This window comes from Heteronotia binoei, chromosome 2 (assembly GCF_032191835.1).
Source record: "Heteronotia binoei isolate CCM8104 ecotype False Entrance Well chromosome 2, APGP_CSIRO_Hbin_v1, whole genome shotgun sequence".
Classification (NCBI taxonomy): Eukaryota; Metazoa; Chordata; class Lepidosauria; order Squamata; family Gekkonidae; genus Heteronotia; species Heteronotia binoei.
In genome coordinates this window covers 34,547,630-34,569,252 of record NC_083224.1, presented here as the reverse complement: position 1 = coordinate 34,569,252, position 21,623 = coordinate 34,547,630, and the positions used below count along the sequence as shown (strand labels likewise).

Sequence of the window (21,623 nt, the reverse complement as noted above, 5' to 3'; positions counted from 1 at the left end):
AAGCCAACTTTTTTCTTTTTTCAGCAACCTGTTTGGAAATTTTAATTGTGCCAAGATTATCCTTCACTAAGAACTAATTGGCCATGCAGCATGAGGCCTTTGATTTCACTTCTGTGTCCCGCATTCTCTTTTATTTGGAGCTTGTCGTCTGCCTTGAAACACTGAGATGCTGGAATGACATGATGGGTGACACAAACCTATGTCAAAAACAGCAGCCTTCACACTGCAAGCACATACAGCCCCCTTCCAAGCAGATGGATTCATCTCTGCAAGTCAGCTCAGCGGAAACTGGCTTTGCAGGAGCTGACGACGCTCAGTGACGATTGGCTGCTAACCGTGTCATCGTGGCACCCTATCCCATGCTCAGAACTATTTTTGCAATCTGAAGAACAGCTTCTTTCAAAATAAAGAGATGCAAAGTGAATTTTCAAATGTATAATTGTACAGGCTGTCCTTTATAAAGAGATTAAAGCAACGGACAAGCACGTCACTAGAAGAACTCCTCCTGGGGAGAGGCAGCCACAAGGACTAAAGTAAGGTCTGGAGATACCAATCAGCATGCGCATCTATCAAAACAGAAGAGAAATCTGCACTTCACTGTGTGGGGGAGAAAAATCTTGTGGAGACTATACTGTCCTGACATGTCTTTGTCCAGAATCTTAGTATGCATTCTGTCTCAGAAGTGATAGTCTGCAAAAGGTTTTAGGACACAAGAGAACATGCCATCAGTCATCAATATTTTAGGATGAAAGTATGTCAGGTAGACCATTTTAATTCCAAGTTGAACACACCAGCTCAATTCCTACATCTGCATTCAAGGAGGGCAGGAGAGACGGAAAATTGTGACACCTTCCCCTTGAGTCCTGCACTGAAACTCAGTTACTCGGTTGAAATATTTGCAAACTGAAGAGAGGGATTTGTTTCTTTTATTACCGGGGGTAGGGTTGAATGACTAGACACCTCTTTTCCTGAAGTCTTAGGAAATGATACAGAAAGAAGGCACCTATTGCTGTTGTGGGATTTTAAGCACTTGTTTGTTCAAAATACTCTCCAAAGTGTGGTGGATCATGAATGGATGATTTAAAGGAAGTACTTCTTCATCCAAAGAGTGATCAACATGTGAAATTCACTGCCACAGGTGGTGGCGACTACAAGCATAGCCAGTTGCAAGAAGGGATTGGATAAACATATCGAGCAGAGGTCCATCAGTGGTTATTGGCCACAGCATATTGTTGGAACTCTCTGTCTGGGGCAAGTGATGCTCTGTATTCTTGGTGCTTGGGAGGGGAACAGTGTGAGGGATTCTAGTGTCCTGACCCTACTGATGAACCTCCTGATGGCACCTGGCTTTTTTGGCCACTGTGTGATACAGAGTGTTGGACTGGATGGGCCATTGGCCTGATCCAACATGGCTTCTCTTAATGTGTCTTTCCTCCTGCTTGGGCTAGAATCAACTGGAGGGAGATTTCTATCAAGAAAGGGGGAAGGGTCATGGTTTGGTGGTAGAGCATCTGCTTGGCATGCAGAAGGCCCCAGGTTCAATCTCTGGCATTTCCAGTTTAAAAAACCAAGCAGATGGATCCAGGTGCTCTGAATTCTTGGTGCTTGGGGGCACAGTGGGAGGGCTTCTGGTGTCCTGGCCCCACTGGTGGATTTCCTGATGGCCCTGGGTTTTTGGGCCACTGTGTGACACAGAGTGTTGGACTGGATGGGCTATTGGCCTGATCCAACATGGCTTCTCTTATGTTCTTATGTTCTAAACACTTTCTATCATTCTTAGACAGGTTCACAAATTATGATGCTTTGGGAAAGGAGGAAGAGCCCCACCCCTCCATCCATCTTCCCTCTAACAGGCTACACCCTTCCAAAACCAACTTTCAGGAAGCTAGCTGAATCTTTGAAATGGCATGCAACCAGCATTTAGACAAAAAATAAAAAAATAAAAATCGCACCAGCATCATCAAAGCATACCCAACAAAGCAGAAAGTATATTTAAACATCTTCAGATTTAAAAAAAAAACAAAAAACAAAACACAAGGACGACAAGGGTATTTGCAAAAACACCAAGTCTATATTTACATCCACGTGTAATAACAGTATTCTGCTAAACTGAAAACACATCATAAATTAAATGACTTGTACGGTGTCTACAGCTTGACAACTTAAAGGTTTCACAATTAAAATAAATCAAAGTGGAAGGAAATAAATATAACAAAGCAACAACTTGTACCGGTATACTAATTGCCAGTGAAAATAAAACAAGGGGGGAAAACCAGTAGTATCCCATAGTTAATACTGATGGGCAAAACCTATCCTCTAGACCAAGGGTGCAACCTTCAATGCATTCGCCCAGCAAATCCTCCATTCTTTTTGGCTGGATTGCCAGGGCACTTCTGTGCAGAAATGCTTGGGTGGAATGGGCCATAAGGCTGGAGGCAAAGTCCCCTTCTTTTGTTACCCTGCACAGCGTGGGATCTGCTGCCACTTGCACTGTGAAAGCAGCAGCAGAAATGTGGGGCTGCATAAGAGGAGCCCATGCTAAGGTTCCTGCAGTCCCGCCACATCTTTCCTCTGGGAATCTGGGGGTAACGGTGGCATGACAAGAAGCCAGAGTTTGGGGTATTTAGCTTTATGGGGCAGGAAGGAACTGTTGCCAGATTGGCTGTCTTCACGCACCAGACGGGAGAGGAGTCCCCGAGTCATGTTCAGAAGCCACGAACTGCTTTCTTCTTTGCTCCCTCCCGTCCCCTCAGGAAAAAACCCCACCCCAAAGCTTCTGAAAAACGGCACCAACACAAACGAGAGATTATTTTTAAAAACTGGTTTGGTGATGTTCATTAAACACAGACCCTGGTCTTTTTTATTATTATTTTTCTTTAAAGAGACGTTACTTTTGAAAGGAACAGAACAGGCAAGTTATAGAACACATTCGATATAAGCCTCAAAGGATCGGCAAAAATAGATTAACCATCTTCCATGTGAATTCATCTTTGAAAAATAGACTACAAAAAGTGCAAAACTAAGAAAACGCACATCTAGATTTTATGTACATATGGCTCAGCTTATGAACAGGAAAAGGGGAAATTGTGTACAGTTTCCTGATACGCAGCACTTCATGACATTGCCAGTTTTACAGAGACATCAAAATTATATATTCCTTAATACACGGGAAGTAAGACATAAATTTAAAATGTCTCCAAGTTGCATACTGGGGGGGCGAAGGGGAAGAAAGAGGAGGACAAACCTCCGGGGACATCGACGCTTTGCTATTTTACATCTGATACAAAGGAAAGAAACAGTGCAAAAAATATTTTTGAAACCATTTTGTCCTGGAACAAGTGGAAGCCAAAATCTGTTTTCCCCCCTCCACTTCTTCTAAGCAGTCACTAGGACCTTTCACACACAAGTTGTTCAGAACATGAAACACAAAGGTCAAGTCTCCTGTTCAATATTCAGTCACACACAGCAGGATAACCTTCCCCCCCTCCAGTCAAGTAACTAATATTAGATAAAAGATATGAACATAATTTGGAGCAGGATCTCTCACCTTATTATATGCACAGTTCACAAACCTATCTGTGCAAGACAGGATTCCCATAGGGAAATCATTAAGCCCTCCCACCTGTCCACGCATTGGCTTAGGTTGATGGAATGCTGAAGCGTGCTGATTGCTGGACCTGCCAATAGGAATGGTCAGATGAGTAGCCTACATTAAGGAGAAATGGAGTTATTGGGCCACATGCCTCCCACCAAAGGCACTGGCTGGAAGCATGGTAATGCGCCCAGTGCTAAACATGCTCAGGCTTGGGGAAGGAACAGAGATGGCGGTTGCATTGTGCCCTGTAGGAACACTGGACTGTTTGGGCAACCTGCAAAGGGGAATGGGTTGTGCCCTTAGTTAACTGGCTGCATATATCTATGGGCTCCCATATCAACAAGATTCAGTAGAGCGGGAACTTTCACTGAATATTCCAACATAAGCTATGGGACGCTCGTGGGCCTTGTGCGTGTAGCTGAATATTTAGGAAGAGGTAAGCGACAAATTAAATGTGTGTCATGTAGACTCTCCAGAACACCTAGAAGGATTGAGAGCATTCAACTAAGCACCCTCAAAGCTCACACAGTAAGGAAAGGATTGAGACCAAATGGCAAAGGGTGGGGGGGATCTTCTTCCCTTTTTCAGAAATACACTCTGAATTTTGAGAGTGGCTATTTGGGAATCGACATCAGTTAGAGGAAGTAAAACTTATTGTAGAAGAGCGTATCATCCTTATTTGGTGTCAACATCCCTGACCTACTCTGGAGTACTGTAACTGTGCATAAGATGAACATAAAGAACATAACTGATCTGGAAATTGTTTAAAAATATACATAGTTTAAAGCACAAAGCAAAATCTGACAGACTGTTGCCCTTTATTTTTTTTAAAAAAAATGCCTCTCAGTACGGAAACCAGACAGACTTAATGCACAGATTTACCTGAGGTGCAAGGGTTACACACAGCTTCCAAAAAAACAAAAAGATCTCTCTTCAGCAGCACTCAAGTTATGCAAAAATATACTTTATGCTGGATATTTGGTCTATGATCATTCTAAGAAAAATATTATTCAAGATCAGCAGAATTGATACACCCATTTTCCAGTTCTCTCTGACACCATTTCAGAAGGCCATGTTTGCAGCCACATGGTACAAATGGGATCACACCTTCCGTTACAGCACTGTAGTGTTTTCTCTCTATACATAGTACAATCACAGTTTAGTTTTGTAGCTTTTGTTGTCCATTCTCCTCCAGGACTGAACCGCGAAGAATCCCCAAGTTGCAGCCTTTTATCTAGAATGCACAAACAAAGAAGGCAATGCATTTTAATAGCTGCATGGAACAACTCAGATTGATAAAAATAATTTAAAAAAAAAATTTCTGTAGTACAGAGGTGTCAAACTCATTTATTACGAGGGCCAAATGTGACATAAATGAGACCTTGCCGGGCCATGTGTGTCATAAAAGGTAATGCCAGATAGCAGAAATATAAACTTTACAAAGGACACGAACAAACACAAAGATTTTTTTAAAAACTTAAAATAAAATGTGCTTAAAACATTAGCACTTGTTAGTCTTAAAGGTGCTTTCTTTGTCACTCTTCCATGCAATCCAGGCTCTCTCAGTTGCACAGCAGAGCTATTGAGTCAAGCCTCTCTTTCTTCAATTGGCAGAGGCTCCTCCCCATCCTGGTCCTCTGGGGAAGGAAGGAAAAAGACAGAGTTCCTTTTGAAGCAAGCTATCCATTCCCCCCTTCCTCCCCAAGGGAGGAGTCTCAGCCAATGGAGAAAAGAGAGGTTTTGGTCTGTAGCTCCTGTACAATTGAGCAAGCTTGACAAAGCAAGCTGTGATGCAGAAGGAAGCAAGAGAGAGCAAGAGGGAAGCAAATGATGGCCAGTTGCTCGTGGGCCTAATAGGAGCCCTCTGAGGGCCTGATTCAGCCCCCGGGCCGCATGTTTAACACCCCTGCGTAGAGTCTGCTGCAGTACAATCCAAAACAGACTAGCACCATTCTAAGCCCACTGGTATCAATGGATTTTAAAAGGTGTGACTCTTCTTAGGATTGCACCAGACGGATACTTTCATAGACAACTGATGCTAAACATTATTCAGCCATGAAGCTCATTACATGATTTTTGCTCAAGCACTCTCTCTTGGTCTAGTCTACATCACAGGATTGTTGTGGGGATGAAATGAAGGACCGTGTAGTAAATGGCTGGGGCCTCCTTAGAAGAAGTGGAAGGGCTGGGGCTTAATGGCAGAGTATCGGCTTGGCACCTAGAAGGTCCCAGAGTTAATCTCCAGTTAATAGGATATGGTAGTAGGTGATTTCAGAGACCTCCACTTGAGGCCCTGGAGAGCTGCTGCCGGTCTGAGTAGACAATACTGACTCTGATGGACCAAGGGTCTGATTCAGTATAACCTAGCTTCAAGTGTTCAACAGCAAGATGGAAAATGTGATAGAAAATAGGAGGGGAAAAGTCATGCACCGGTTCTATTGTCTAGAAGTCGACTATTAGATTTTTGTCCTACCCTTCCTTCAAAAAGCTTATGACAGCTCTCTCCATTTCGTCCTCACAACAACCCTGCAAAGTAGCTTGGGCAGAGAGAGAATGACTGACCACAAGTCACTCCATGAGCTTCATGGGTGAGTGGGGATTAGGACTGTGGAGACAGGCCCCTAGCTTATCTGGCACAGGGCCTTGAGTCTCAGTGAGAAAGGCAGGCTACAGAGAAAATAAAGGAGTAATATTTCAATTCAATAGCCTTTAAGGAGAGCCAGTTTGGTGCAGTGGTTAAGTGTGCGGACTCTTATCTAGAAGAACCAGGTTTGATTCCCCACTCCTCCACTTGCACCTGCTAGCATGACCTTGGGTCAGCCATAGCTCTGGCAGAGGTTGTCCTTGAAAGGGCACTGCTCTGAGAGTCCTCTCAGCCCCACCCACCTCACAGGGTGTCTGTTGTGGGGGAGGAAGGTAAAGGAGATTGTGAGCCGCTCTGAGACTCTTTGGAGTGGAGGGCGGGATATAAATCCAATATCTTCTTCTTTATTGGCATGATATCAAACATAACAGGGAACCAATCCATCCATCAAATGGCAATTTGCAAATACATTACGCGCCTCCTAGATGCTAGATGGGGAAGGCAATGGCAAACCACCCCGTAAATAGTCTGCCTTGAAAACGTTGTGATGCGACATCACCCCAGAGTCGGAAACGACTGGTGCTCACACAGGGGACTACCTTTACCCCTTTTTTAGATGCTAAATATAAAAAATATGCAACAGTTTCAATTACCAATTGGTTCTGAGTTGACAACAGGAAGACAATTTTATATTTGTCGGGCTTTGCTGTTTGCTCACTCAAACAGGGGTCAATGAGTATGGAGCGCAGATCAGTTTAGGAACACATGTTCTAAAGTTTCTATCTCTGGACATGCACAAAAGGAGTAATAAAACAAACTACATCACTGCACTGACTGGAGCCATACTCTTGAGGGCCAACCGATACATTACAGGTCACAAAGCCTCTCCCCCTAAAATGGCACTCAACGGTTCATTTCTCTCCTGCAAGTCACAGGTATAGTTAATCAGAACTACCATGTCATCGCCCAAGAGTGTATCATCACCCCTATCAATGGCAGCTGATGACTCCAGGACAGAGAATGCACACTTGCATTTTTTTTCCCTACAACTCTAAGGAATGCTAAAGCATGCTACAGCTTTAACCACAAAGCCAGTCCAATATGGCTTGCACACAAGTCATGTTTATGTTGCATGGTCAAACAAGGCAAAAGGAAGGCACAGAGTTTGTTAATTAGATAAGGAACAAGGGTCCTGGAAAAACTTCCAAATATAAAGTATCTTTATATCTTTTGATAGATAGCAGTGCCAGAACATTGCCAATATTTAAGGTGTGTGGGACAAGCCATGATAGATAGCACTACAGGGCAAGACCAGGACTCTAAAGCCATTTTTCATTTGAGGTGGGCAAGGCAGTGGGCTCCCTTCCTAGAGCGTCAGGACCTGGCAACAGTGATTCATGCAACGGTCACCTCGAGACTGGATTACTGTAACGCCCTCTACATGGGGCTGCCTCTGTGCCAAACCCGGAAGCTGCAGCTGGTGCAGAACGCGGCTGCTAGGCTGTTATTGGGGCTCCCAAAGTGGGAGCACATACAGCCAGGGCTGCGCGAACTGTACTGGTTACCAGTTACATACCAGATTCGTTACAAAGTGCTGGTCATTACCTTTAAAGCCCTATATAGCCGAGGACCTGCCTACCTGAGGGACCGTCTTTCCCCACATGAACCCCAGAGAGCACTGAGGTCAGCAGGGAAGAACCTGCTGACTATCCCTGGGCCGAAGGAGGTAAAACTACAGAGTACCCGCACACGGGCCTTCTCTGTGGTGGCTCCACACCTATGGAACCAGCTCCCGGAAGAAATGCGGGCCCTGTGGGATTTTGATCAATTCCGCAGGGCCTGCAAGACCATCCTCTTCAGGATGGCCTTCACCGATTAAAAAGAGAGACTGCTGAGTAAATTTACCATCTGCTGAAATAGCACCAGGTTGTTAATTTTATTGATTTTATTAATTTTAGAATCTTAATTAAATTGTTAAACCAGTTATTGTTTTAAACATTATTGTATAAGTTAATGTATTGATCTGATGTTGTTAGCCGCCCTGAGCCTGCTTCGGCGGGGAGGGCGGGATACAAATAAAAATGATGATGATGATGATGATGATGATGATGATGATGATTATTATTATTATTATTATTATTATTATTATTATTTAGGCAGGTAGCCACATTGATCTGAAACAACAGAACAAAGTTTGAGTCCAGTGGCACCTTTAAGACCAACAAATTTTAGTTCTGGGTATAAGCTTTTAGCATGCATGCACATGAAGGCTTATACCCAGAATTAAACTTTGTTGGTTTTACCTTCATGAGGTGAGACACCCTCTCTTCTGCAATCTTGGGGGGCAGATATAACCAAATACCTTTTGAAGATCGTATATGCCCCTGCTGTAATGAAGGGATAGAATCTTTAGTGCATGTCCTGTATGACTGCAAGGTATACAACATTCACTGTTAAATCCTTCCTTTTCCTGCAATCTTGCCTACCACTCTTAATCACAAATGCAACAACTGAAGGATCTTCTGAATGATAGGAACCTTAGGGTTATGCTCAAATTAGCTAAATTTGGCTGGCTTGCCACCAGAACTAGAAAGTCACTCATAGCGCTGAAGGGTAATAACTTTGTTGGTCTTAAAGGTGCCACTGGACTCAAACTTTGTTCTGTTGGTTCTTAAAGGTGCCACTGGACTCAAATTTTGTTCTAAAGCCATTTGCTTGACAGGAGCCCAACCAAAGTTCTTAGGAATGCAGATCCATGTTTCCATAACAACAGCTGCAGTGCTGGAACTACTCGCTCACATATACAAGGGGGCAAGATTGCACCCACAGAGCAGAGCAGATTTTAGCTGAATGCTCCTGAGGCAGCCATTTATTTTAGTTATGTTATTTATAGTCTGCCTTTCCCACTTGGACTCAAGGAGGCTTACACAAAGTGAGTCAATACAGTTCACAGGATGGGGCATTCAATGAACAACCAAATAAGAACTGGGTTGTAGAACCAAACAGAAATCTAAAAAAAACCCAGAACTGAAGCAAAGCACAGGTATTAACAGGACACATCAAACAGTGCAAAGATTACATAGTAGGATCCTAGTTTCATAGCAGAATAGACCACAGTCCCTAATAATTTTCCCATGTAGCTTTGTGAGCCATTTAGTACAGTGCAACATTGCTGCATAATTCAGTTTTAAACAGTTTAAAGAAAGCCAAGAGGGTTTGCGGAATGAAACAGAAAAAAGAAAGCAGAAGCATTAGATATCACTAGCTTTCATGTTAACTACACATAACTAGATACTTTAACAGTGCAATCCTAAGAGCACTTTCCTGGGAATAAGCCCTATTGAATAAACTTAGTAGAATTCAGAGTAGACCTGCTTAGGATTGCTCTCTAAAGCAAGGATTCTGTGCTTTCCATTAAGGAATCTAATAGTCAAGTACACTTCAAGGGGTTAACACACTTCCAGTCTAGTTAACATGCTGGATAAGAAACCCTTTATTTTACTCTTGCATATTTTTTTAAATAATTCTGACCACTGGTAAATATATAATGCCTCTATTCTTCCAGAATAAAGAGGCTCAGTAGATGATCAACAAGTAACATGACATGTCTTTATACCTCCTATGCTGGATTTGCCAAAATCAACAGTCAAGGATTTTATTTATTTGAGGTTTTTAAAAATGTCGCTCACCATTCATTCAAGCCAACTCATGTCTTCTTGTCATTCGGCCGATAATGCGCAGTACCAAGTAGACTCTCGTAACTTCGCTTTTGTAGCATAGTGCTGGATAAATGTTGATAGGACACTGGCCTCTTTCCTGGGGGGGAGGGGACACAAGTATTTGAAGACGTCATGAAGAATACTTGCAACAATTGCAATTGCTTATTCTAATTGTTTCCTGGAATCGATTCAGGGACTTTTTGCCCACCGTTGCTCAAGCTCAGAATGTGCCTCCTTTTTGCATCTACATGAAAGATTACTCACAAGAGAGCATCTTATCAACCAAAGTTTAGAAGCATAACATGGAGAGCTATTGCAAATCAGAACATGCCTTTAGATGAGAATGTACATCTTCTGCCCCACAGAAACATGTAGGCCAGGACCCACAGAATAATGATCTCAGGGAATCCACGCTTTCCAGAGAACCACAGGCCTGTTTTCCCTCTTACAGCTCCATACGCTTCACAGCCCCGCTGGATCAGACCTGCAGTCCGTCTAGTCCAGCATTCTGTTTCACACAGCAGCCAAACCAGTTGCCCTGAAGGGCCAAACAAACAGGGTGTATAGGCTAAGGCTTTCCCCTGATGCTGCTGCCTTTTAGCTCTAGCATTCAGAGGTTTACTGTCTTTACTTACAACGGCTAGTAGCCAATGACAGAGTCTAGGGATGCCAGCCTTCTGTGGGTCCCCTGGAATTATGCTCATCTCCAGGCTGCAGAGATCAGTTCCTCTGAAGAAAATGGAGGCTTTGGAGGGTGGACTCTGAAACTGTAACCCACTAAGGTCCCTGTCCTCTTCAGGCTCTTCCCCAAACCTCCAGGAGTTCCCCAGTCAAGATCAGGCAACCCTATTCCATCATCCCCAGCCAGTAGCTAGGAGGGACCAGGTACCCTAACCCCCTTTTAAAGCTATCTATGTTTGTGGCCATTCACTACCTCTTACAGAGCAAACTGCTTCTGAAACATGTGGACTATGAAAAGCAGCTTTGCGTATGGAATCTTGAAATCAATATTTTAAACAAATAAATAAGTTTCCCAAGGCAGCACACGCCTGAGGAAGAGGAAGAGGAGGAGGAGACTAGATTTATACCCCACCCTTCACTACCCAAAGGAGTCTCAGAACAGCTTAAAGTCTCCTTTCCCTTCCCCTCCCCACAACAGACACCATGTTAAGTAGGTGGAGCTGAGAGTGCTGACAGAAACTGCTCTTGAGAGAAACAGCCCTGTGAGAACTTGTGACTGACTCAAGGCCACATCAGCAGCTGCATGTGAAGAAGTGGGGAATCAAACCTGGTTCTCCCAGATAAGAGTCCACAACCGCTACACCAAACTGGCTCTGCCCCATGGATGAAATAACTTTCCAGGAGTAAGCCAATTTTATGCCTAGCCTCAGAATTTTGTACCCCATTGAGCCCCCTGCCCCACCCCACAAGCTCCATCCCCAAATCTTCAGATGTTTCCCAACCTGGACCTGGCAACCCTCCCCCCAACCCCCAATTCTCTGATGGGGACCCGTAACGCTAATTCTAGAAGACACGGGACTGGAGTAAGCAGCCATCTAACTCAAGCCTGGGCCGGAGGCAAAAAAAATTATCATGAGCAGATCTTTTGTCTTGTGTTTGCCATCTATATTTACACCATAAAAAAAGAAACCATAAAACCATTTTTTACACCATAAAAAAAGACATTCACATCACACTCCAGTACATAGGAATGTCAAAATCAAGCAGACGGGCAGATTCAGGTGAGCACAACATTGGCATGGCAGTTCTTACATGATCCTGCCTCACCTAGGTTGCTGGTGGAACATAATATGGAGCTATGGAACAGCAGATACCAGCTCACTCCTGTAACACAAGAACTAACCCAAAGACAGGCAGGCCTCCAGCGAGATCCTGTTCTGGCAGAAACCATGCTAGGGGGGCAAATGCCACAGCACCAACCTGTGTAAACCCTTCATTAGGACCACATGCAGCTTCCCTAATTTTCTAATATTATGTAAAATGCAAGACTGTGTGTGGCTATCCCGTCCCGATTAAGGGAGCTTATACTTTGGAACTCTTGTTGGTGGAGCCTGAAGGTGCTACTGGACTTGAGTCTTGCTGCAGACCAACATGGCTGCTCACCTGAAACCCTTCCAGGCTTACCCAACTGAAATCCTTTCTTCCTATAGCTACACAACCGTACAACAGACACAACTTCCAAGGCCAGCTGAACATGGAAGTGACTGCATGAAAGACAACAGGTAGCAGATCTCAGAAAACAACTGTTCTGCCCTGAAATTCATACAGTTGAAAGGGGCCACAGAAGCCAGCTAGTCCAAACCACTGCTCAGTGCAGCACAGTACCAACCCCCTGCTGCCCTGGGCTCTGAAAAGCAGAGCCAGGGATGAGTGACCTAAGCATTTTTATTCCCAATGGACAGTGCGGGACCCCAGGCTGCTGCAACACTGCAAGCCAAGCCAAGGAAGAAGGAGGCTGCAGATTTATACCCCGCCCTTCTCTCTGAATCAGAGACTCAGAGCAGCTTACAATCTCCTATATCTTCTCCCCCCACAACAAACACTCTGTGAGCTGAGAGGGCTCTCACAGCAGCTGCCCTTTCAAGGACAACTCCTGCAACAGCTATGGCTAACCCAAGGCCATTCCAGCAGCCGTAAGTGGAGGAGTGGGGAATCAAACCTGGTTCTCCCAGATAAGAGTCCGCACACTTAACCATTACACCAAACTGATCAGAGCCTGTCCAAGAAGGCATGCCTATCTGATTCTGCAGCCTAGCAGCATCTAGGCTGCCACGGTGCAAGATAAATGGGATCTCCACAAAAAGCTTTTTGAAATAACAGGATAAGAACATAGTGGAACCTGTGTATTTGGCAACTGGTCAGTGACAGAATACCAATTCTCTCTTGTAAACTATGGGTTTTACTAGGAGATAAAAAGTCTGAAAACTGTGAGTGCTCCAGTATCTGGGAGCTGGATTTTTCCTTATGATGCTAAAAACCATTAAGTATCTAACTGTAAAGAAAAAAGTCTAAGTGGTAGCAAAATGGTTGGGGTGGATCCAATAGCGCTTTTCCGCAGACACAGGGGCTGTTTTCCCACTTACCTTACCCCGGAGCGACGTCCCTCTTCACCGCGCTGCGTCTGCGCGGATTTCGCACAAACTGCTGCGCAGCACCAGGAAGAGCCGCATAGTCCCGGGGCTTTTGCGTCGCAAATGTAAACCTGCTTTTTGGCGGTTTACATTTGCGACGCAAAAGCCCCGGGACTACGCGGCTCTTCCTGGTGCTGCGCAGCAGTTTGTGCAAAATCCGTGCAGACGCAGCGCGGTGAAGAGGGACGTCGCTCCGGGGTAAGGTAAGTGGGAAAACGGCCAGGGACTTAATAAACTGCTGGAATGCATCGGTGGTTGATCTAGTACAGCATCCTGTGTCACGCAGTGGGCCAACCAGTTACCCTGGATATTTTATGAATTTGGGAATGTTAAAGCAGTATACAAATATTTGCTCAATGCAAATAAAAATAAATCCCTGTATTGGATTAACGAATGGTTCTGCTGCTGTCTCCATTTCCACTCTGCACAGATTAAAAGATACTCGGGCGGATCCAATTATGCACTTCAGCATTTTCAGACGAATGAAACAGGCCTAGTAAGAAGCCCTGGGTCACTTTCCAGGACACCTGAAAATTTACTGAGGATTAAGCGGGATGGAGAGAGTTGACAAAGAGAAATTTTTATCCCTCTCTGCAAATACTAGAACGAGGGCATCGATCCAATGAAGCTGATATTAGATTTATATCCCGCCCTATACTCTGAATCTGAGTCTCAGAACGGTCACAATCTCCACTACCTTCCTCCCTCACAACAGACACCCTGAGAGGTGGGTGGGGCCGAGAGGGATCTTATAGCAGCTGCCCTTTCAAGGACAACTCCTACGAAAGCTATGGCTGACCCAAGGCCATTCCAGCAGGTGCAAATGAAGGAGTGAGGGATCAAACCCGGTTCTCCCAGATAAGAGTCCGCACACCTAACCACTACACCAAACTGATGGGCAGTAGGTTTAGGATGGACAAAAGGGGAAACTTCTTTTACACAGAGTGTGATTAAAATGTGGAATTCACTGCCAGAGGATGGCCACAGGAATAAATGGCTTTAAAAGGGGATTAGATAGATTCATAGAGCATAGATCTATCAGCGGCTACTAGCCATCGTGACTGAGGGGGAACCTCCATATGCAGAGGCACTGAATCTCTGAATCCCAGAGCCAGGAGGCAACATCAGGGGAAGGCCTCAGCCTCTATGCCCTGCTGTTGGTCCTCCAGAGGAACTGCTGTGAGACAGGATGCTGGACTAGATGGGCCACTGGTCTGGTCCAACAGAACTCTTCTTACATTTTTAACTCAAAAGGCTGGAGAAACATCAATTGTGTCTCCGCTAACCAGTGCCAGTGCCTAACCCAATACCATTTCATTGGTAGAACCAGAAGACACTATTGTTTTAAAGCACCTTTTCCTATAGAATCATGAAAGCTATCAAGAGCATACCTTCTTTCGAAGAGCTAGGAAGCTGGCCGCTGCTCGATCCGCAGGAACTGTAATAGGGGCCAGGACCGTACGTTTCATATGGCTTTAGGATAGTCACAGGATTTATAGCATCTACTTCAGCGCTCATGAGCCCTTGCTTGGCAGGCAGGAAAGAGGATGCAGGTTTGGTGTGTGCACATTCCTGAGGTAGCAGATTGGCATATCTGCCCGCTATATGAATCCTGCTCGAATCGTTTCCTCTCCGATAAAGAGCAGAGTCCGTTTGTTCTGGAGCCAAGAGATTAGGTCTTGTTCTTTTAGAGGAGGGTCCGTCAAACTCCAAGTTTGTATTCCCTTTGGGTCTGCTACTGAGAAATTCTATTCCCCGACTACTTGGCCAGGCTGCTTCGTTCACAGACGTCTCGAGAGAGCCATTGATGTTAGTACTCCCTACGCTTGACTGAGAAGCCAAGCACCTGGTTTTAGAGTCCAGCTTTCTCCCTCGATCCTGTACCATGACGCTGCTAGAAGCAGGGTGCATTTCATGATTCCTGAAGCTATTCGCCGAAACACCGACCACCTGCAGTTTGCCCGATTTCAAGTTGCTTGGAGATGAGTTACTGGAGCCAAGCCCTGGAGGAATGGGTGCTTTGCTCTGCACGGCGGGACACTGTTTAGCCTTTTCCATGTGTGAGGACTTTGACTGGGCAGGCAGGGAAGCCTTGGTTTTCACTGGGTGAAGAGGCAGGGGGAGCACATCTTTGCCCAAAAGAAATGGGGGGCATCCAGTCCGCCTAGCTTTAAGAGCTGCCCTGTTCCGGACACCGTTCTTATTAGAAGTCTCAGGGTTATATTTGTGTGTCAACCGCTGATGCATTATCAGGACCTCTGGATATAACGTCCGGTAAGTACAAAAAGGGCAGGTGCTGGTTGCTAAAGATCCTCGACAGAGAGAGATCACCGATGCATCTTGGGACGATCCAGTGGATAGATTTAAAGGCTTCTCTTGAGCTATAAGCTTGCATTTCGAGTCTTCTGAGGCATCTCTCCGAAGATCCATGTTTGTTCTAACTTTCTGAGTACCGTGACAAAGCACGCTGTCTTGCAACGCAGAGCTCCTTGTCTCAGGCCTATCGGTCATGTAATTACTTGCCTGAGGTTCCATCATTCTCTCGCCAGATTTCAGCTTTTCAAGGCAGGGAACTGGTACGGCCTCTTTTAAGCCACTACAATCAGCACCTATATTTGTGTCCTGAGTTACACTGTTGGATGTGCTCTGAAAGGAGAAAAGGGTCTCCTTCTGCTGCTTTGCAGGTGGGCTTCCTTTACCGTCTTTGGCATCTTCAAGGAGCCTTTTCAGATTTTTGGTTTCTGGAGCACCACTGGGGATTGGTAAGAAGCCCATCTCCTGAGTAGGTAACAAATCTTTAGGGTCGTTTTTCACATCGGCCACAGCTTCCATGTTCTTGTCCTTGTGATGTCTCTCCAAGTGATACCGCAAAGATGTTTTCTGGGCTGCTGCATACTCACAAAATTCACATTTGTACGGTTTTTCACCTGGAAGAGTTGTGAATCAGGAGTCAGCACTATTAATTCTGCTTTTTACAAGAGTACTAAGCATTTTGAAATGCTACTTTCTCAAAAACTTCCTCCTCTCTCCCCCTGCCTAGAGCCTCCCTGTTACCAGGCTCTTGTTTGAGCAGGCCTCATAACTGCACTGAGGGCTGTTTTAAGCCAGGAGTGTCAAACATGTGGCCTGGGGGGTCAAATCAGCCCACCAGAGGGCTCCTATCAGGCCCCCAAGTGACTGGCTGTCATCTGCTTCCTTCCTCCCCTCTCTTGCTTCCTTCTGCATAACAGCTTATTTTGCCAGGCTTGCTCAATCAGAGCAAAAGCTCTGTTTTCTCCATTGACTGAGGCTCTTCCCTTGGAGAGAAAGTGGGGGGAAGGCAGAGCTACTGAGCCAAGCTTCTCTTCCTTCTATTGGCTGAGGTTCCTCTCCCTCCTGGTCCCCTGGGGAAGGAAGGAAAGAGCCAGAGCTTCTTTTGCCTAGTTCCCTGGATCCCATGGGAGAAATACAAAGAAAGCACCTTTAAGACCAACGAGTGCTAAAGTTTAAAGCATGTTTCTTTTTTAAAAAAATCTTTAATTGTATTTGTCTGTGTCCTTTATAAAGTTGTGTGCTACCTACACACAAGGCCCGGCCCGACATGGTCCAGTCTGACAAGGTCTCATTTATGTCAGATTCGGCCCTCATAACAAAATGAGTTTGTCACCCCTGTTTTAAGCCATATAGCAAAATAAAACGACACACATCATAAACCGGCTTTGAGTGGATCCAAGACCTTCAGGCCCTACTAAGACATAGAAAGTGGTGAAGCAGCTTAACTGCTACCTTCTTCCTCCACAGGCTAAACATCTGAGAGCCATTTGCCCACAGGACAAATGCCCTGAACTCTAGTATCAAATCTAATGTGCAATAGGATCTCTCACGTATGCCGACTTTCAAGCACTAAACTAATGTTCGGACAGACTAGTCAAGTATTCCAGAAGCTTAGCAAGAGAGTCAAAATTGCCTTTAACTTTATAGCATTCATCACTAAATTTTAATGTCATTTCATATTTCCAAAGAGCTGTATTACAATTCTGAGCACTCAAAGTCTGCAACAGTGTAGTGGTTAGCCACCTTATCTATCTATCACAGCCACTGAGAGAGAACCATCACATTTCCTCAACACACAACCGGCTATTTCCTGAATACACCAAGCAAATTTATTCACTTCACAGTGGAATTTGGAGTCTAAACCGTTCAAGCCAGCTTGGTTTTCCTTACCTGTGTGAGTTCTGAGATGAATGTTGAGGTAATAGTTTGAGCGGAAATACTTCCCACAGTAGCTGCATTCTCTGGAGGCCCCAAGGTTTTTAACTTTTGCTCTTTCCATGCTATCTCCATTTTTATCTTTAAATAGATAAGAAAAAAACCCATGCATTATGATGTACAAACATGAATACAAGATCTGTGCATGTTTCACACTCATACTGGCACTATTAGGGTTGCCAACCTGGAGATCTCTTGGAATTCTGACTGACTTGCAAACTATGCAGTTTCCCTGGGAGGAAATGGCTGTTTTGGAAGGTGTTTCTTACATGAAGAAAAAAGGCCTTTTTGGTATGGCACCACATTCCTCCCTTCCTCAAACTCCATGCTCCCTAGGCTCCACTCTCAAAATCTCGACTTTCCCAACCTAGAGCTGCTAACTCAAGGCACAATATATTTATTTGGTACATACTTTTGTCTATAATTTTGTATACTTAGTACAGTATTGGCCTACAATACTGTACTAAACCCACACTAAATATACTCACATACTCTATACCAACATCAAACATGGGGTATCAAACATGTGGCCCAGGGGTGAAATCAGGCCCCCAGAGAACTCCTGTCAGGCCCCCAAACAACTGGCTGTTGTCTTCTTCCTTCTCCTTCCCTATTGCTTCTTTCTGCATCACAGCTTCCTCTGCCAGGCTTGCTCAATCGCAAACAGAGCAAAGCCTCTATTTTTTCCATTGGCTGAGGCTCCTCCCTTGTGGGGGAGGAAGGGGGGAGGGATAGCTTGCTTTGCCAGAATCTCTCAATTGCACAGCAAAGCTATTGAGCCAAGCCTCTCTTCCTTCTATTGGCTGAGGCTCCTCCCCATCCTGGTCCCTTGAGGAAGGAAGGAAAGAGCCAGAGCTTCCTTTTCCCAGTTCCCTGGATTGCATGGGAGAGAAACAAAGAAAGCACCTTTAAAACCAATGAGTGCTAATGTTTTAAACATTTTTAAAAGTTTTTTTAATAAAATCTTTAATTGTGTTTGTCTGTGTTCTTTATAAAGTTTATATCTCTGCCACCTGGCATTACATTTTATGACACACATGGCCCGGCCCAACAAGGTCTCATTTATGTCAGATCTGGCCCTCATAAAAACTGAGTTTGACACCCCCTGCTTTATACATATCACTGCAGATCACAGCTGCTAAGATAAAATTGCAAGCGTTTGAGAATGGTTTGCCATAGTTATCACATATTTTTATCCAGCTTATCTTGGAAAGATAGATCAAACAGCAGATTATATACCAGCCAGTGTTTTAGGTGGGACTGTTTAAGTGGATGGAGGCAGGACCTTAATCCCTCGCTGTAATGACAAATATTTTAAATAAATAAACCATGACAATAAAATTATGGACAATGCAAAATGGATAAACTAGGCTTCTAAATGCTTCAGGTGTAACACACACATTGGACAAAGTACAAGATCCCCCCTTTGCCTGTCTTATGAGTCATCAACCATCCCAAAGGCAAATATTTTCCTTCATTTACAAAAAAAGGGGTGTTTACAATACTGAAGGCAGTTCATACATGCAATGTGGTTGTGAAATAACTACATATTTAGTTTCCTTATGCTATGTAAATCTTTCACCATTTTAGAACACAAATATTCCTCTCCATTTGTTTAAAAAAAGTTGTTTGAAAAAAAAAGTTCACTCTATCTGATGCATGATTCTCTGTGAAGCAAAAGAATATAAATCTGGGGAAGAAAAGACCTCTACTTTCTGTTCTCACAAACATTCAATACCTAGTGGGTGCTTAGTTGCTCATAAGTCTACTGTGTCTCTTTTAAAGGTACAGGTAGTCCCCTGTGCAAGCACCAGTCGTTTTCGATTCTGGGGTGACATTGCTTTTAATTTTTATATCCATTTTTCTCCTGAAGAAAAGCCCCCTCTCTTCAAATTTAGGGAATGCCTAAGCTAGCCTGATCCTGTCGGATCTCAGAAGTTAAGCAGAGTTGGCCCTGGTTAGTGTTTGGAGGAGAGACCACCAAGGAATTCCAGGGTTGCTATGCAGAGCCAATGGCACAACACTTCTGTTAGTTTCTTGCCTTGAAAACCCTGTTCCCAAAAGTCAGCAGCAACTTGAAGGCACTTTCCACCAACACAACTAGTACAGTTGCCAGACACACACACACACACACACACAGCCAACGGGACAGGATGGAGGAAATAGGGTTGCCAGTTCCAGGTTGGGAAATTCCTGGAAATATGGGGATGGAGCCTGGGGAGCACAGGGACTGCAGTGGAGTACAATGCCATAGAATCCACCCTTCAAAGCATCCATTTTTCCAGGGGGAGCGATCTCTGCAGTCTGAAGATGAGGTGTAATTCTGAGGGATTCCCAGGTCCCACAAGAGGCTGGCATCCCTAACAACCAGACTCACCAGGCTCAGGCATCCCCAGCCACCTCCAGCCCACCACCTTCCTTAGTGCCAATGCAGGGGGCAGCAGTCTGTCCGCTTCCTCTTTATATCAATCTCATTTGTGGAACTCTGCAGTCAAGTCCCTCCCTACAAAGACTCATGCACAGCTTTCCTTTGAAGGAAAGGCTCTCCAAGCACAGAGGTTCTCTTTACCCACGAACAAATACTGGAGGACACAAAGTCCAGAGAGGAAAATAACTGACGGACCAGGGTAATGGGATCTTATAAAGCCAATAATCAGGGATGCAAAAATGTAGCAGAGGCCTTCACACTGGCCAATGAGGTAGTGTGGTGGTACCTGGGCTGGGTAGGCATGGTCTGACCTAGGCCATGTGTGGCTACAGCTGTGTCATGCTTTTCTTGCAGCATAAGGAGCAATGCCTTTCTGCTTCTCTGAGCGTCCTTTTAGAGCTGTAGCCAAACTCTGTTAAAGAGGAGAGAATTAACATTGTCTGGTGCAAGGGGGGGGGGGGCGGGGGAAGGTCCTTAAACAGCACTCTGCTTCCTGCAGTTGCTGGGGTCCAGCTGACCCCTGCTGACTCATTTAAGAGTCCTGCACCCAGCACTACTGCTGGAGAAGCCTGTTGCTGCAGCTACGAAAAATGCTGTCTTTTGTCTTACTCTAGGAGACAGCTCCCAACCTTGACCAATCTGATCTGGCCACCGTGATTCATACCACAGTAACCTCGAGGCTAAATTGTTGTCACCTGCTCTGCATGAGTCTGCTCTGGCAGACAACTGCAGCAAGTTCAGAATTCCACGGTTCATTTTCTTTCAGGAACTAGCTGAAGTATTCATATTACACCTAGTCTGCAATCGCTATATTGATTACTGATTAGTTTCTGGATTCGATTCAAGGTACTGGTTATTAACTAGTGCCATTAGGACCCACATATCTCCAGAACTGCCTCTTTAAAGTCTGACAAGACAGCTTTGCTCATCTGAGCAAGGCCTTCTGAAGGTGTGCCCCCCCCCCCGCACGTGAAAAAGAGCAACAGCTGCCTGTACCTCACCTTTCTCTGTTGTAGCTCCCACCTGGTCAAATGGCCTGCCTGACAGTCAGGAAGGCTCCCACACCTCTGGGCCTTATTATAAAGGAAACAGGGAAGTGGCAAAACAGAATTGTGCAGGTGGGCACTTTCTGACAAAGGTAACAGGATTAGTAATTCTTTTAATCCATCTGTGAAAATTTTAGGCACCTCTCTTTTTCCTCCTTGTTCATATTTCATTGTTAATTGGGTGCACTGCACCCTTTATTTCATTGTTCCTTAATTGTGCAATCTAGTTTTGTTGCACTGTACATACTACATGGATCCTTATTGCACTGTTTCATAATATGTAATCTGCTTCGTCTCAGTACGAAAGGCAAATGATAAATCAATAAACTTATGTTGTGGTTCTGCAGAATTAGGCACTTCTTCTCATGTGTGGCCTCATTTTGCTCACTCAACCAGTGTGGCAATTCGTATTTATTTGTTAAGGTTAGTTTGGTGCATACATTTGCAGAATATGGTTTCTGTGTATAAAACCACAATGCAGATGCACTTTGCACTCACTTTTTATTTATTCTGCAGTTCGGTAGAATCTGGCTCCATCTCCCCCACTGGCCACGATGGGTGCTGGTTGCCACTATTCCACCCAGCCCAAAACTTGAGGGAACAAAGAAATGTTTTCCCTCTGACTTCTGTGTAAATGCCAAGATCTGCCACTAGAGGGTGGCAAGCACAGCATTTTGCACAGCCAGGACATCACCAGCTGCACAACAGAGGAAATTAATCTCCAGTCTGTTTACTAGAAGGTAAGGTTATAATCAGCAGGAAAAAACTTGGGCAGAAGACACAGACTGGAAGTTTCATTCTCCCCTCCCCCCCCTAAAAAAATGCAGAAGTTTGCCCTTCTTAAAATTTAT

General features: G+C 44.7%; 1 protein-coding gene across 1 annotated transcript in view; it reads right to left on the bottom strand.

Moving 5' to 3' along the window:
* Positions 1–2,049: 2,049 nt before the first annotated feature.
* Positions 2,050–21,623, bottom strand: part of ZNF217 (zinc finger protein 217) — a 44,442-nt gene continuing 24,868 nt past the window's right edge. Inside the window, exons 3-6 of the mRNA XM_060230775.1 lie at positions 17,254–17,379; positions 14,442–15,977; positions 9,869–9,995; positions 2,050–4,829 (exon numbers count right to left, since the gene is read on the bottom strand). Of these exons, the coding sequence (XP_060086758.1) occupies positions 9,886–9,995; positions 14,442–15,977; positions 17,254–17,379 (1,772 nt within the window). The 3' untranslated portion in view covers positions 2,050–4,829; positions 9,869–9,885. The remainder of the gene's footprint in view (positions 4,830–9,868; positions 9,996–14,441; positions 15,978–17,253; positions 17,380–21,623) is intronic.